The sequence below is a fragment of the Squalius cephalus genome (genome assembly GCF_949319135.1).
Source record: "Squalius cephalus genome assembly, chromosome: 18".
NCBI lineage: Eukaryota > Metazoa > Chordata > Actinopteri > Cypriniformes > Leuciscidae > Squalius > Squalius cephalus.
The window spans coordinates 23,809,935-23,827,188 of record NC_137139.1 but is presented as its reverse complement, the minus strand read 5'-3'; the positions used below and the strand labels follow the sequence as shown (position 1 = coordinate 23,827,188).

The following is a 17,254-nucleotide window of genomic DNA, read 5'->3' as shown; positions in this document are numbered from 1 at the left end:
TTCAGGAGAACAATGGAGTTCAGCACACATCAATACAGCACCAGCCTATTGAGCGCACTCCGTTTAGTAAAGCCGAATGATGAGGTTGAAGCTCCTGAGTCTCTGCAATAGCAGGGCAGACACCTTCAACATCTATATAAACCCCTTTCTTCCCATCATCATGGAAAGATATACAGACACCGGCCTCCCTGTGTTCCCTACTCCAGCTTTCTAACATCTTACCCTGTTACTAATAGTCATGTTGTGGCAAAATGAGTCTCACCTACCACTCTAAAGAGTTGGAGATTGGGATGGAGGAGGCTTTCTAGGCAGGAATGCACTGCTTGTCCCATAAGACACTAAATGACGTACAAGTGCATTTATTACAGCAGCCCCTATAAATCTGAGCCTGGCCTGAACTCCGGGGAGAGGTTAATGGATTACAAAGGGATGCGGTATCGAACCTTTGAGAAGTTTATACACCACATCAATATGTGCAAGGCTATTGATCATTTAGACCTTGACAGACAAATTAAATTCATAAACTTGATAATGCACTGGAATATTTGTATTGCTTACTACAGTGGAATAGGGCCCTTTTTTACATTTTTTTTTTAAACAGTGCTGCTTTAAGATAAAGGTTTATTGACTGAAATTAACTTAATAGAGTCCACTGAAAACGGCATAAAGAATGCTGAAATAATGTGAAATTTAGAGTGAGATGAAGTCCTTAGTTAATACTGCACAGACTTTCTCCACATTTTCTTTTAGGTTGCTGAACATCTCATTACTTATGCAAATTATATATAAAATATGTAAATAATTTAATTTTTTATGGGCTTTTTGCCAATGTTAGATCAGGAAGGCACCTGTTCCAACACAGGCAAAAAGCCAACAAACAAACAAATGTATTATATATGAATCACTTACAATAATTAATATTTCGCCTTTCTTATATTTACAGTAATCACTTTTATGTTGTCTTTTTTGTCACAATGAAACCATGATACCAAAGTTACATTGTTACATTTATTCCTAATTAAATAAAAAAATCAACAGTAGAAACAAAGATATTTGTGTTAAATCAAATTTATTACAATTATGTACATTCGTCTTTTCATACCAGAATTTCTCTATGACAAATACCAACAGGGTGTCAACAACAACATCAACATACAGCAACGCTGTGCATTTCAGACAAACTGTTACAGACCTTTGAATTAAGCTTACTTATAAAACCGATCCCACACACACACACACACACACACACACACACACAAACAAATGCTTAAATCCCTAATCTGAATTGCTGAAACTGAGCAGCATGAGTAAGATTCCTAACGAAACAATCGTAAAAACACAGTTGGAGATGAGAATGTCATCTTAAAAGAGATATAGGCACTGAATCTGTGGCTTATATCATGATTAATTCAGTAGCCCTCACAGAGGCTTTACAATGATTAGCTAAAATTAGCAAACTATGTTGTTTGAAGGCCTCTGCTGCCACACTACCAAAAACAACCTGCCAGTTGCAGGAACTCCTGAATGTGGTTAAGCAAAACTGGTACATACACACTCACACACTCACACTAAAGCTCTGTCTCATTCTGAAGCTGATGGTCTTCCTTCCTCTCACTTAAATAGCTAACTATCTGTAACTTTGCAATGCCACTTCTGACACCAATCCAATACAATTAACCTTCTAGATCAAATGGACTTCTCGGATTCCATTAAAAGAATAGTTCACCCAAAACATAACATTTATTTTCATTCTCATGCCATTCCAAACAGCCTTTCTTCAGTGGAACAAAAATGTTATATTTTGAAGAGTCTTCATGTACGTTTTTCTAGTGTTAAGTTCATGTATAGTGACCACCTCCAATATAAGATGCAGAACTGAATGATTCGTTCACGAATCTGACTGATGCAAAAACCGCTCTGGCCATGTTCAGTTGAACACAAGACCCTGATCAGTCCAGTTTGTGAATGAACTGTTTAGCGTGCCGGATCAACCGTTTAATAAAGACCATTTGAAAACCATTCATGAATCAGACTGATCTGGTTTCTCAAGTTCAACTCACTGACTCAGATCAACTTCAGAATATATAGACCACTTTAATGGGGTTTTTCATGGTCATTTTTGGAGTTTAACAGACCACTACGTCTGTTAAATTACAAAATTGAACTGTGGTTGTATGCAAAACAGCAGTGTATCCTTTAGCATTCCACAGAAAAAGAAAAAAAAAAACAGCATCAAGGTTTGAAATGACGTGAGTAAATGACAGATGTATTTGTATTTTTTAGTTTTTTTGACTGAACTATTCCTCTAACGTCCACTTAACATTTGGATTTTTAGCTTTTCAAATCAACGCCCAATTTTTAAAAGAAAAAAAAAAAGTCACTGCATATCAAACGAACATAGCGGGTTTCTCTTGACATTGTATCTTATGAATATATGCTATTCTTGTGTGGGTTAGTGTTAAGTCAACCCTAGTCTAGGAAGTAAGAAAACATACACACATGGCCAGACAGGTTGAGCTCTTTCATTGTGCCTTCGCATAGTGCCGCCACAGACCCACAATTCACCTGGCTGCGCTGTAATCCGGTTACTCTGAAGGTCATTTGTTAAAAGTGAAAATGTCACAATGGATCTGAGGCTCTTGTTCTCACTCCAGGATCTCTCTGGCTTTGTTTCTCATCAGCTGGTGAGTGAGTAATTTCATTAGTTAAATATTCATACGTTACTCTCCATTTGCATCACAGGGGAATTTTTTTTTTTTCAGTCTTTTTTTTTTTTTTATCCTCTCATGACTTTCTGAGAGAAAAGCCCCCAAAGAGAAAAGCACAACTGTCAGCACCTCAGCTGAAGCATCCATTGTTTTACACAGTTTAATTACAAAACCCCAGCACCGTTTCATGTTAAGATTATTCACTGCAGGAGGCCTATATAATTTGGACTGGAGGGTTTGTCATGTAATATAATACAATATAACAGGCTTTCAGTATTAGATTTCCGATTTTAGCCTCCTTGACATTTCAAGCCGCATGAACTAATACATCTGTTATTTGTCGATCATTTGATTATTAACATACTTCATAAACCAAATCAGCTACCCTGCTGGAGACTGGAGATATACGACCGAGACAAACACATTTCTCTTTCGCCTCATTTTCTGTGTTCTCAAACATGTTATCCCTCCCTCTCTTTCTTTCTTCCACAGAAATCTCAAATCCGCCAGCACTCTGATCACAAAATACAAGGCATCGTTGTTACATAGACTGCTGCTGCCCTGTGTACTACACAATCTCAAACGTTTGAAGGAGAGTTATTTCACTACGACAGAGTACAAGGTCTATAAAGAATAAGCGGATCCAACAGTGTTGCTGAACTAGTCTTTACTGCTGAACTAAACACAACGCAATGACATAGAAACAAATCCAACGGCCTCAGATCACAAGAAAGCCAACTTTCTGATTCTTTGGTACCTCTAATTGGTTGCTGTAGTCCCTACACTGCAATTGTTCACGTTTGTATTGGCTTGAAGGGCTATGGAACAAACAGGCTTTTTTGGAGCATGACAGTCTCTATTAAAATGAGTAGCTAGCATTTAGGGGAAATGTATGGACTGACTGGCTGCAAAAGAAAAGTCATAATTCTCTCGTTGTCTATCCAAAAATGTCTGTCGCTGTGCTTGTTCAGGCATGCAGAAGGTTTGTGCCGACAGTCAGGTTTGCACGTTGAAAGTTTGCATGTTGAAAAGTCAAAAGGGTAAAGAACTGCAGTGAAAGGAACATAATCCACCTCAACTGCCGCTCTCATACAGTGTTAAATGATGCTCACGGTAGCCATATTACAGCAACGAGGGTGTGATATCTGGACTTAAATTAACTCTCAGGAAACCTGGGAAAAGGTGATTGGACGGATGAAGTCTGGTTGGGGGTTACTCTCTAATCAACCTCGCTCTCGTTACTCGCCCCCTCTGGACGCCGCAGTTTCTCCACCTGTTCGTTTATCTGTCCGTCGCCTCCTCTCCTGTCCTCGGTCTGCACGCTCAGGGGGTCTTCCTCCTCCGCATGGATCACGTCGTCATCCTCGTCTTCTTCGTCCTCATCCTCTTTCTTTTCCTCCTCCCCCTGCACTTCCATACGGACCTGGTCTTTCAGGTCCAGAGGGAGAATCGCGCCCAGGCCCACGTCTCCGTTCAGGCAGTGCGAGCCGGACGGGGTGGCCAGGGAGCTGTTGCCCTCTTTGACTGGGGAGGAGTTGGCCGATTCGTTGCTGACAGGCGAGATGTCACTGCTGCTGTTGGTGTGGTTGACTGAGGGAGGGTTGGACAGTGACGCTGGTTTGAGAGGGATTTGCCAGGATGGGATTTTGGGAACGGAAGGTGAAGCAGGGAACTGTCTCCTGAGAAGAAAGAGGACGTGAATAGAAAATTACAAGCGTTTTCTTTGAACTGTTTGCTGAAAACTCTCACAACAGAGTGCAGATTGTGCCTCAGGCTTGTTTCCGACTAAAATATGCACAAGTGAGTCCAGCTATTGTGCTTTGGAAACACAAGCAAATTTGTCAGTATGGTAGTACATGAGAGATTATGTCCATATGCACGCCACACCTGGCATCTGATTCAAAACAAAGCGTGTCTTCACAACAAAAGTAAAATAAATTCAAAAGCGACTTCAGATATGTACTGTCAGGGTGGTTTTGTTTGAAAATGAGGCAACAAGTTGAGCAGATGGTGTGCTTGGTTTGTATTTACAGCGAAGATCTCACATCTTGAGGAGGACAACCAGATAAAACATTCAGACACTGGAAGAAAAAGGTAATTACAGCTTAAAATGTTTAATGAGAGTGAAACAACAGACAAAATGAAAGCTTTTATCTGTGTGAATTTCAGATGTATGAGATTACTTGGATCTTAATTTGCATGATACATACATAATCAAGTAAACATTAATGAAAGTGAGGGAAGATCCATCTTGGGGCATTGAGGGAACCTGTTGGATGCATCAGGCCTCATTAACCAGTAATGAGCCGGTTCCAGCTACATGCCCCGGTGAAGAGAACGATATGACACATACAGATCAAACCATCTCAGACACATTTATCTGCCGAAACGTCCCAAGGAATACAAATATCAGCTGCCCTGAGTAAGAAACAACGCTCTCCCCTCATTTATATAGTGATAATACAAAACTTGCATGTTGGAAGATCTACTAGAGGCTTCTTTCAGTCTGTTTTGAGCACTCTGTAAAGATATTTGTAATGGCAGATAAATGGCTTTTGGATGGCAGACCTTAAGAGTAGATGTCACATTTAATTTACTTGAAAATAGGTCCAAGTTCCATCTAATATTTTGTGGAGACAGTTTTGAAAGTGCATCAGATTTAGGATTGACATCCACATACACAACATTTTGAATTAAAGTCCCTCAGTCTCATTATGGCCCCTGTCAAATTAAATATGGCGTCTATTATGACTAAGGTCTATTGTTATTGTCTACTGTCTATTGTTATAGCTGATTAATGATTGAAAACAGTTACCTGCTGAGAAGAAGACCCTTAAGAGACACAATCTCAGCCTTGAGTTCACTGATGCTCTGAGACTCCAGCATGCGGTTGGTGGCAGATGAGGCCTGAAGAGACCAAATTACACAACAAATTATGATCATCATCATTTTTGTTATCAACAAACACTTATTATTTACTCCTATGGGCTTTCTAGACTTGAAACCAAGGATCATTCTTAGCCCACTTACATGATCCTGGTCATTTTTTAAAAAATGCTACTTAACCCAGGGTTAAAAATATTACCTTCACAAATGGTTTAATGTTAACCCTCTACTCTCTTTAAAGGTGAAGATCTGCCCTAGAATGTTAAAAAATCTTTTTTTTTAAAACCTGTTATATTAGTATGCAGCATGTGCAAAAATTTCACAAATGTCAGTGATCTGTTGAACTGTGACTTTTTCTAATTTGATTTGTCAGAGTCACTCAATGAACAAAATAATCTGATGCATTCAAACTGTCAATATGAGACAATGAATGTCCTCAAAGTCATGATATCAAACCACAACTATACTGACGAGTCCCAACAACTGTATCTTCTCCACCTGTAAGGTCAGGATCTTTCAGAAAAAGGCTAAGGGAATTAATCATGCCATTTTTACATATTTTTACATATTGCAGACTGCTGATTTGAGCAGGACAGAGGTGTTTGATAAGAGGTCTCTGGCACAACAATGGAAGTATTCATCAAGTCAGAGAGGTTTTTATTAAAAGAAGCCTTATCACTAACTGCTTGCCATGGGATGAATTGCTGAACGGAGTGATGGCCAATTGAAGTGGCCAGCAAACATTTGAATAGCAAATGAATTCAAGGGAAAAAAATCCCCCCAAAAAATCCATCCATCATTTTTTTTTCTCCAAATAGACAGGTGGTTAGTAATGTCGATTTATGAAAGGAAACCCACTTCAAGAGAGATAGAGAGAAAAAAGGGAGTTTTTAGCACCTGTACATTTCTATTTCAATTCTCCAAACGTTCTGACAGATTAACCCAGGCTCTCAAGCAAACCCCGTTGCTGTACGGCTACATGGAGCCACTGACTCCTTGAACCGTCCACAAGCAAACAATCTACCCCATAATCCCATTCCAGTTCTTCTGCCCGCCGAGGGGGGAGGGGTGAAGGAAAGCAAGAAGAGGAAGTGGAAAAAAGGACTGGGGGGAAAAGGAAAATAAAAGTGTAATTAAGAACGTCGGAGTCACCGGGGGCGGCTAGTTAGAAAGCAGAGACTCCCTATCGAGAGGAGAGGGATAACTCGGACTCTTCCACATGTAATTAAATCTAAAGTAAATTAATTGAATCACATCTGAAAAGGATCAGACTCATTTACAGCGAGGGATGGCGGTTTTGTCTCCTTTCTGCTCCTAAAGCCCTCAGATAAGTGTGGCATTTTCGAAGAGGCCACATCTGATCCGAGCCGCGCGCATTAGGCCTGGTGAAGACACTCTTATTACAGGCCTCACCTCATTATGGCCATCTTAATCCCACACTCCCCACGGCATCTGGTATAATATGGCTGGAATGTACCTCTTGCTCATTTTACCTTTGTTACGGGGAAAAAAAAATTAATTGCTTCGGAGGCTTAGCTTACACTTCTCGGACATAAAATCTAAATAATATTTTAACAGAGGCTACAAAGCACCTCTCAGCCGGCGGTGTTTAAACTTCCGCGGTTGCAATTCTTCATTTCAAGAGCCGAACACACACGCACACACATTTAGTGATGACCGTTTAATTGCTGCTAAAGGCCTTTCTCTGCATGTCTTTGACTGTGTGAGCAGCCATCCAGTCAGAGAGGTCAGTGCAGTGTGAGCGGGGTCCGTCACCCTCTTAAGTGTGAACAAAGCTTCACCACAGTCTGGGTAATTATTTAAGGAGGTAGAGCGTACTGTACAAGAGAGGTATATGCACGTACTTACACCACAGCAGCAGCTAGACAAGGAATACATTAAACAAATGTCTGCAGAACATTAACAACGGATAATATCTTAAGTCGAGTTAAGAAACGTCTGAATGCAAATTAATTCACTGCTTCCCTCTCTGATGCTATTTCCACCACGTAATGCATGTATATTTATGGCTGAATCAGCTCGAAAATAAATCCCAAGGGAGAGTTTTCTGGTGAAAACACTGGTACAATTTATTTGAGCCTGTTTATTCACTTTCCCAGTGGCAGAGCCTTCCGCAGTGGAAGAAGAAAAAAAATGTAAGAGCTTCTAATCTTCCACGAGCAGCCACTAATAAAGACAGCTATCATTGGATTCAAACGTCACAGCAATTGAACTTAAATAGTCATGATGATAATGGTTTATATATGTGGAGCATGAGATGCAACATTCTGAGTGTTATTTAATATTACATTTTATCAAAGGAAAACAAGGTGCTTTAGCTTAAAAAGTAAGAACTCTTAAATTTTACTCCACAGATACACATTCTACTCCACAATGCAATTCAATGATCAATTCAATTCAAATCAAATGAGTTTTACAAAATCTCCTGAAAATAAATTTTGGAAATTACACAACAGGGAAATAAACACATGGTGGATGCCGATATCAAAATAGACAAATATTACCGATATATCAGTCTACTTCTACTCTAAAGTTCTGTTTAGAACATTTTACCATATTTAAATCCATTGCGCAGAAAATTAGCTGAGAAAATGACGCAAATCCATTAAAAGTTAAAAACAGATTCTGCTCTTAAAGGCACAGTTCAAACAAAAAGCTGCAGAAAAAGTCAGTCATACTGGTTTGGAAAAATATAAGGGTGAGTAAACAACAATTTCCATTTGGAGGGATTATACGATAAAAATAAACAAACTAAAAATAAAAAAGTAAAGTCATTTCTAGCACCTGATAAAGTACTAAAGTGAAGTATTTTGAGCAGTACAAAGACAATGCAATAAAACTAACTGACTGACTTTATCAGTTAAGGACTTTATCAATCAGCATTTGAATAACAGTTTCAGGTGTGCATAATGATATTTAAACACAAAGTATGTAGCTAATCTACTGAGATGAAAAAGAAAACGAGCATAAACTCGTGTATGAGCACTAACTCATCCAAAGAAAAAGGCCGACTGTGCTCACAAAACAGAACATACTTCATTTGTGTGGTTTTAAAAAAATATCTAAAAAAAAAACTGTTTACTTAGCAGCTGAGGAAACAGGAGTCACCATGTGTTTCGGGTTAAATACACATTTACGCATTAAAGAGTTTAATTGCCAAGCTTGGCGCATTCTGCACAGAGTGAAGAACCCCGAAAAGGCAACTCAGGAAACCGCACACTGAAAACGATACACAGCCAAAAGGCTTAACACATGTCCTTAATTTCATGCTCCGGACCTGAAAATAATTTCCCCAATTTCCCATATGGCCTTAGACAACATTTCTCAAAACAAAATTTAAGATCAGCATGAAGTAGACTTCATGATTTGTTTAATGGGCTTTTTGATGTGAAGTATACTTTATACACACTGCTGCTTTCCAGCAAGGCACTCATAACAAATGAAGCTTTTTAATTCAATCTGGAATTTGACAGAGAATTTCAGCCATTTCTACTTGACTTAAGACTGCTGTTGCAGATGATAACTGGAAGTGTGTTGAACAATAGATCAATGTTGTGGCATTTTTTCTGGAACTAGCAGAAGCACATCTGAGGTGAACCAAGATTTTTTTGGGGGGGCAAGTCAGTTTATGGATGGCGAACTTCAAGGGCGCGACGGAAGGAGGTTGGGGAAGGGGGATGTGAGAGTAGTGGTGAGTCTGCAATTCTAGCAAACTTCAGAAGGGTGAGAGATTCATATTTTCACTTCAATTTGTGCCAGGCCAGATGTGTTTGCATATGCTTTCCTACGGGATCCAGATGCTTCAGTAAAACACCCATGTGCTTAACAAGCTGTGGACATAAAACATGCCCTCGATTGCGATTCCAAAGCGCTTTTTGGAGCCTGTTACAAGATGATTTATCACAGTATCGCAAGATACAAACTGTATCTTAAGAGTTTCACATTCTGGCAATGTTTTCAGCAGGCGATTTTCCTCAGATGACTATTCATTATAGATTATAAGCACATGTCTTCAGAAAGGATTTGAAGGCCTTGTCATCATGAGGAGCATTCTTCTGAAAGATAATGACACCATAATGCATTAAATTAGCATGTGATAAAGACAAAATCAGCACTGCCACAATAGACCAACAACAAAGATGACAATTCTGTATCTTTCTGTGAGTTCTTCTCTTTTGTTTACTGTTGTCTATTACTGTGGGTGGTGTGGCATAGTGGTCTTTTGCTTTGAAATGCATCAGCTAAATGACCTTAAAGGGATACTTCACCTCTGGGAAGATGAATGCGTATTTAAAATAGGTCATTTAAGTAGAAGAAATATGAAGAAATTTTTGAATTTGGAGCTTTCTAGACTGAGAAAAGCCAGAAAATGTATTTTTGGCTTATGTGGATGAAAGACAACAACTCCCAGAATGCACTTGCTTCGCTGCCTTAGGAGGCCACGCCTACCGGTAAGAGTGCGCAGTTGTAAACAACAAAGCTAGCCTACGTGATGAGTTTGCGAGGGATTTAGAGATCGTACAAAATGTCCGGGATTCGGCTTTTGCGTTCTACAGTCGCCATTCATCATGTTTACTGTGGCGAGCAGGACGAGGCTGACGGCCGCGGGAGAACAGCGCGAGGGCGGTGGCGTCATTACTGAGACGCGCCGTGTCTCGCATCTCTCACGGAGGAGCGGGAATTTTTCTTAGCAATGGTAAAACGCACATCAACCGATCACTTGTTTAGCGTTCATGTAAACACTACATTCACATTCACCAATCGGAATGAATTCAGTTAGATTGAAAGGTGTGCATGTAAACAATGAATGGCGACCGCAGAAAGCAAAAGCTGAATCCCGGACATTTTGAACGATCTCGCCCGCCGGACAAGTCCGGGAAAAGGAGGATGGTTACTTACTCAGCTTTCTCCTACTATTCAGCTTTCTCCACAGAACAAGAGCCTGCTAGCTTAGCTTCCAAAGAAAGAGGCTGACAGTGACACTGTGTACATTCTGTGAGTGAGATCCCACCCTCTATGGGCGGGCTGAAAACATGCGGAACTACGCCATCTACTGGCTGTAGTCTTTAGCCTCTGTCCAGAAAATCCTCCGATGACGCAAAATGACGATTTTTGCGTCATCGGAGGATTTTTTCCAGACAAAAAATACATAAATCTCTTGTCTCAGGGGGATATGAGGGTGGAAAGCATGGTAATTCGAAAATACTACAGGTTTTCTACTAATACAAAGCTTAATGCTAAATCCTGAAGTAACCCTTTAAGCTGACTTAAATTCCACCTGGAAATTGTTTTTTACGGTGGCCGAGAGAGCTCAATGCGCTGCAACTGAAGAAAACACATGCAAATACAAAAAACGCAAATTAAAGGGTAACTAAACCCCTGGTCAGAGCCTGACTCCACCCACTAGCAATATTTGAAAAATGCTGGAAAAGTGAGCAGAGCCCAGCGGAGGGGGGGCGTGCATCTGAGACACGTCTCTCGATAGGCAAGGGCGTGGTAAGCTGGTACCCTCTGACGTCTGAGGATACCACAACTTCCAATAGGAAAATTCAACTGCAGTAGCCACCGTTCAACCTGAAGAGGGCAGCACTCAGACTATTTTACACCATATATTGTAGAATTAAAACACTTTAAACCCAAATGTCAACAAAATTACTTGAATCAATGAACAGCATTAATAAAGCCCCAGTCTTACAGATCATTAACTAAAAAAAGTTGTTTTAGGGTTTAGTTACCCTATCTTCATCAGTTTTAGAACGCACGTGTGCTCCAAATACTCACAACACAACCAAATACAGAAATGCACTGCAAACCTTTACAACACAACCAAATACAGAAGCGCGCTGCAAAAGTTCACAACACAACCAAATACAGAAGCGCGCTGCAAAAGTTCACAATACGACCAAATACAGAAACGCGCTGCAAATATCACAGACCACAGCGGAAATGTTTCCAGGGGACCCCAATAACTGACGAACTCGGCTGGGACATGCTTATTGCTTATTAAATAAAATGTATTTATTATCAACAGTGTTGGGTGTAATGCATTACTAATTAATTAATTAGTGTAATTTAATTACTTTTCCCTTAAAAAAAATGTAAGTATGGGTAGTACTTCATTTTTCTGTAATTTAATGTAATTTAATTAGTTACTTCTGATGTAATTGCATTAAATACAGAATAAACTATAGAACAATTCTATATAACACAATAGGGTATTTAACCTCAAAATGTAATGTCTAATGTTAAAATGTATGTTATTACCTTCTCCCTTTAAATAATTCGGTCAGTTCAAGAATAATTGATGCAATTTATTGTTTATTTGAAAGAATTAAAAGCGCACTTTCCAGTCTGATCTGCTCAAGGTTGATATGGGATTTAGAAAGTAATTAGTAATCAGTAACGCAAAACTTTTTAGAGAAAGTAATTAGTACAGCAATCTAATTACACTGTTGAAGATGTAATTAGTAATTAATTACTTTGTTAGAGTAACTTACCCAACACTGATTATCAACAATACACAAAGAAAAACACTCCTCAAACTCAAAGTTGTGGCTCAAAGAATATGTTACTGGTCCAGTTTTAGTTGCAGTATGGGTGGGGGTTTAATTGAGGTCTCAGCCCAGATGAAATTAGCAGAAGGCAAATGACAGATTGAGGAGAGATCAGGAGGGGGTGGCAGCGTGGGTTCACTTCCTGTCCCTGGATGGCTTGCTTGAGCGGTCTGGAGATGGCCGTACATGTTCTTTATGGAGCTCCCATGACATGGCTTGTCCTGCTGATGCACATTTTTCTCTTCTGAATGGCATATGAGCTCTGTCACAACTAATATTCACATCAGGGTTAGGCATCAGTCTCAATGTCACTGAAAAATGCCCCGTGTTGTTTTAAACTTGAAGTGGCCTTGTTTTATAGAGGCTGCGCCCATGAAACTGAACGCCGCAATGAAAATGCACACTGGCGTCTTTATATAAACACAGCAGATCAACAAAACAAGTGTCTACAATCATTCATATTATATCTGGGAGAAATCACAAAACTGGGGAGGAATGCAACTGTTTTAGATTTTTTTAATACTTCCTTTACACGGGTTAGCTGCGCTCTCTTGTTGCAAAGTTATTTCAGACAATGAAAGGCATTTTATGGATTTCTATCCTGCCGATTAAGCAGTTTGATAGAACTTATATAATGCACGTGGAATTTTGACTCTGATAATGACTATGCAACAAAAAACACAGACAGGAGAATGTTGTTGGCTACCATTGACCCATGCACCATGGAGGATACGTATATCTCATTCTCTCAGACATGGTTTGGTCTGTAATAACAAGAATGTCAAAAACTCGAGGAATGTTCTGATTGTATGATTTGTTTTTTGGCTGACCCATTGGCACTATTGCACGTTTAATTCAAAAATGAGCACACTGGGTTTGACATCAATATCTTGTTCTTTTCACAAGTTCAAGTCAAACCTGATGCAATGCGTCTTGCTACAGCTTTTTTTAAAGAGCTTTAAGAGCTGTGGTGAAGGGGAAGATTATCACTGAATAACAACTTAAATTCCGCTGTTATTCACATATAACTTCATAAGAGCTAGGTAGTCATATGGACTACTTTTATGGTGGTTTCAGACAGTTTTGGAGCTCTCTAACATAAAAAAATGTATACTGGTATACTGGACTCTGCAATATATCTTTCTTTTGTGGTCCATGGAGGAAATAAAGTTACATGGGTTTGAAACGACATGTAAAGGGTTATTGATGACATACTTTTTATCATTTTTAAATGTAAAGGTTCTCTGTCTATCACTGTAGCAAGTGTGTGTGTGTGTGATTACCTGGGAGTTGGCCAACTCTTGTGTCAGCTCCTGTATTTTCTTCTGTTGCTGGACCAGCAGCTCCTGCACTGAAGCCAGGGTCGTCTGCAACTGGGTGACTGCATCCAAAAACACACAAATGAAGGTAAGTCTACACCCAAAACATTTACCAGAACTTCACAAGCAAGAAAACGACAGCTTTAGTCGAGAACCAGTGCAAACCGACATATCCGTTTGTTTGAAAGCATTAATGACGATAAACACACAGTGGTTTTCTCTTTGATTTAGCCTTCAGCTCAATCAGTAATATTAGACACCTCTATTTGTACAAGATTAATCACCTACGTCTGCTCTTATATCAAATCAGGGTCTCTTAACCTCCATTAGCATGGGTTTGAAACGCTGGCTCTATCAAACTCTCCAAACAATCAACAAGATGGAGAAAAAAAGCCGCTCACTTGGGAGGCAGCAGGGCTAGACACTACTGTCCTCACTAATCTTACTAAATACAGCTCATTTTCCTCCCTCTCTGAAGATTGAATTATTGTCAGATTGTGCTGGTCCTGAGGATTAGAGAAAGCCCAAGAAAAACAGCCCTAGCAGGGCCAGAGTTGGTGTTATTAATGGGGGTATCATTTCAAATAACCCAGAGCACAAGTTGCTCTCCCCCTGTTTCCAGTCACACATGCATTCCCAAACAATGCATTAAGTTTCCAAACTGATTATGTTACAGAAAACCAATAAACGCCTCTATAAATCATGCTCTGTAAAGTGTTAAATCAACTCTAATTGGATTAACATCAGCAGATATTATTAGCTGCCGACTGTTGGCTCTCCGGCGCACAGTTCCAGGGCTCTCCTTTCATAGAAACAGCCTTTCCACTTTCTGCTTAAGAGCTGTTACATGTTTCTTTCTCTCACAGCCTTTGTCTGTCTCATTAGGTGACTACTTACACAATAAGAGACGCTGAACAGTTTTGAATAATAATGATTGTACTAACTCAGATGACTATATTAGTATTAACAAGAGATCTGAAATCCAATTTGTTAACCTGTCTTCAAAAAACATAAAAAAAAAGATTTACTCAACCTAATGTTGTTCCAAACGAGTTTTCTGTGGATCACAAAATGAGATATTTTGCAGAATCCACATACAAACCTGGTTGCTTGGTCCAGATGGCACAAATTTTGAATGTGTGTGAATAATTTGAAAGCAATGACAGAGGGGAAGATTTTCAGAAATGTAATTATCAATAACTTAAATTTCAGTCCCCAGACAAACCAATCATATGGCTACAGTACAGATGAATTAATACATCAGTAAACCATATGGGATTTAGAACTAATACATGATGGCTGAATTTTTATTCTTGGGTGATCTAGCCCTTAAAAAAAAGATTTACTTATAATTATAGATCTGGGTTTATATGTGATCATGGACTCGTTAAATATCACATTTACTGAAAGTCACCCTTACGATTTCAAATATTCCTAGCACGTGGTTAGAAGTTACTGTACATTAAGCCATGATGCTCAAATGGGTCATTCAGGTTTGAATACAGCTTGCAACATCTCACAACCTTCTTTTAATCCTTTTCTACCCATAACATTCAGTTATCTTTGTACTATCCTTTGAATAAAATAGCTAGAAGGTCTAAAGTAAAAATCTGTTCCAAGCAGGACTGCCACTACAGCCTACGTCAACCCCAGAAAATCCTGCAATATTACACTGAGAATGAGCAGCAACTGCACTAGACCTCTAAACCCACCAAACACTCGCTTCATACTCAAAACACAAGGAATAATGCCTCCATTTAGTGTGGCTCGGGTTTCCACAAACGTTCTCTTTGGAGAAAACAATTGGGCGAATTTGAGATCCTGCAAGTGGCTTCGCAGCTGCTACAAGGAGGCAGACAGTGTGTACAGCGTAAATTATTCAGTAAATACCTCAATATAATGTACACTGCATATGTCCGGGCCTGTCTAAGGCTTTATTGGCCAGCTGGTCACCAATATGCTATCCGCAGACAAAGAGACCAAGCAGCTAGTACAATTCCATTACAGCCAGCAAGAGGGTGAGTGTGTGCGACAAAGTGCTTCCAAGACCTGTTCATTAATTGCGTGTGGAAAGTTGTTGGGAAATCATAATGGGAGTCAAGGCTTACAATCAAAGGCTGCAAGAGTAATGGAGCCACATTCAAAGGAATACATCACTCCGGCACACTTGGCACTAGAGAAATACACAAACTTTAACAAAGGAGTGCGGGCAATTGGCAAGAGCGGCAGTCACTTGCTATTACTCACGTTGTGAGAAGTGAGGGAAACTCACTCCGTAATTGCAACCCTCTCCCAAACTGTTAACTGAAACAGTCATTAACTACAATAGCAACTTGGCTACTGCAGCCACAGCAAATTAGATCAGCGGCGTGACTGACTGAGTGACTGGGGGTAGGTACGGCTCTTCCAGGAGAAAACCAGAGAGTTGCGGAGGGAAGGAGGGAGAGAGAAAAAAAAGATGGTCAGGAACAAGTGTTTCACAAAGGAAATATGAAAAGCAGCTTCAGCCCGGAACAATATAAATACTCTTATCATCTGAATGTGACGCTAAACAAAACAGGAATCCTGTTTAAAACCAAACAAAACGTGGGTTAGACAGGCAGCGTAACACAAAGGAGGCTTTTTTTGCATATATGAACCAAAATGGCAATGAAGAGGCTCATTTGATAATCAGATAAAGAAACCCACATCAAGCTTGCACGCAATGGCTCACAATCGACTGGCCTTTTGGTAACCCTCCCCAAACTAAAAAGCTAGGCAACGGAAAACATAATGCAGAGAAGCAACCAACCAAAATCACTCGCCCTTTATCCTATATGCCCCAAATTTGCTTATATTGATCTCCTGGATAATGAAAACAAAACTATAAGCTACATTGAGATCAGAATTCCATGTATATAGCTAGATTATTTACATGGTTTTATAATGCAAATATTAATATGGATAAATAAGTCTTTTATAAACAATAACAAGCCTGTTGTTTATTACAAGTCAAGAGTGCCTGCTTTGCATGTACTGTTTCACATTCACAGACTGTAACATATCTACAATTTAAAAAAAATTCAAATGTTTTCATGGTATTCAGCTAGACTGGGAAGAAGAATATTTCCTAGCATCAGTCAGTTTAGTACTAGGCCCTTTAACTCATTGCACGCAATTCAAACCGAAAGCTTACAACTGAAAATAAAATACGTAATTATATGTAAAAATGACGCTGAACAGTGGTGCAAGAAACATTTATTTGTAGAACTAAATAAAGTTTGTTTTTAGGATGTGTGAAACCTTGAATTAAAGAGCTTCAACCTTTTTTAAAAAGAAAAAAAGAAGAAAAAAGGAAAGCCTTGTGAATATTCAGATGTCAAAATTGCCTTCGTACTAATCTGGTGAGCATTAGAGAATATTCACCAGGCTTTCCTTTTTTCTTTTTAAAAAAGGTTTAAAAAAAGAAATAAATCTTCAAAAACACTAATAATTTAAACACTGTTAAATGTAAATTTTACAAATCTCCAAATTTGTCATGCTGTACATTATAATGTTGTGAAGCCAAAATGAACTTGTAGCATATAAAAAAATTATTAATTTAATCTATTCATACAAAATAATAAATGATTTTAATATCGGATGTATCAGTTATCAAGAATTATGGGTTTCTCAGTATCAGCCAGAATTTAATTTCCCAGAGCATACCTATTTTTAATGGTTAAATATATGCATGGGAGACAAGGCCATTCATCCAATATGCAAATAGACGCAAGGGAAAAAAGAC

General features: G+C 39.1%; 1 protein-coding gene across 2 annotated transcripts in view; it reads right to left on the bottom strand.

Moving 5' to 3' along the window:
• Window positions 1–2,300: 2,300 nt before the first annotated feature.
• Window positions 2,301–17,254, bottom strand: part of pex14 (peroxisomal biogenesis factor 14) — a 66,992-nt gene continuing 52,038 nt past the window's right edge. For both annotated transcript variants that reach the window (XM_079849518.1, XM_079849519.1), the window contains 3 exons: window positions 13,453–13,550; window positions 5,524–5,615; window positions 2,301–4,387 (listed from right to left, as the gene is read on the bottom strand). In XM_079849518.1, the coding sequence (XP_079705644.1) occupies window positions 3,928–4,387; window positions 5,524–5,615; window positions 13,453–13,550 (650 nt within the window). In that variant the 3' untranslated portion in view covers window positions 2,301–3,927. The remainder of the gene's footprint in view (window positions 4,388–5,523; window positions 5,616–13,452; window positions 13,551–17,254) is intronic.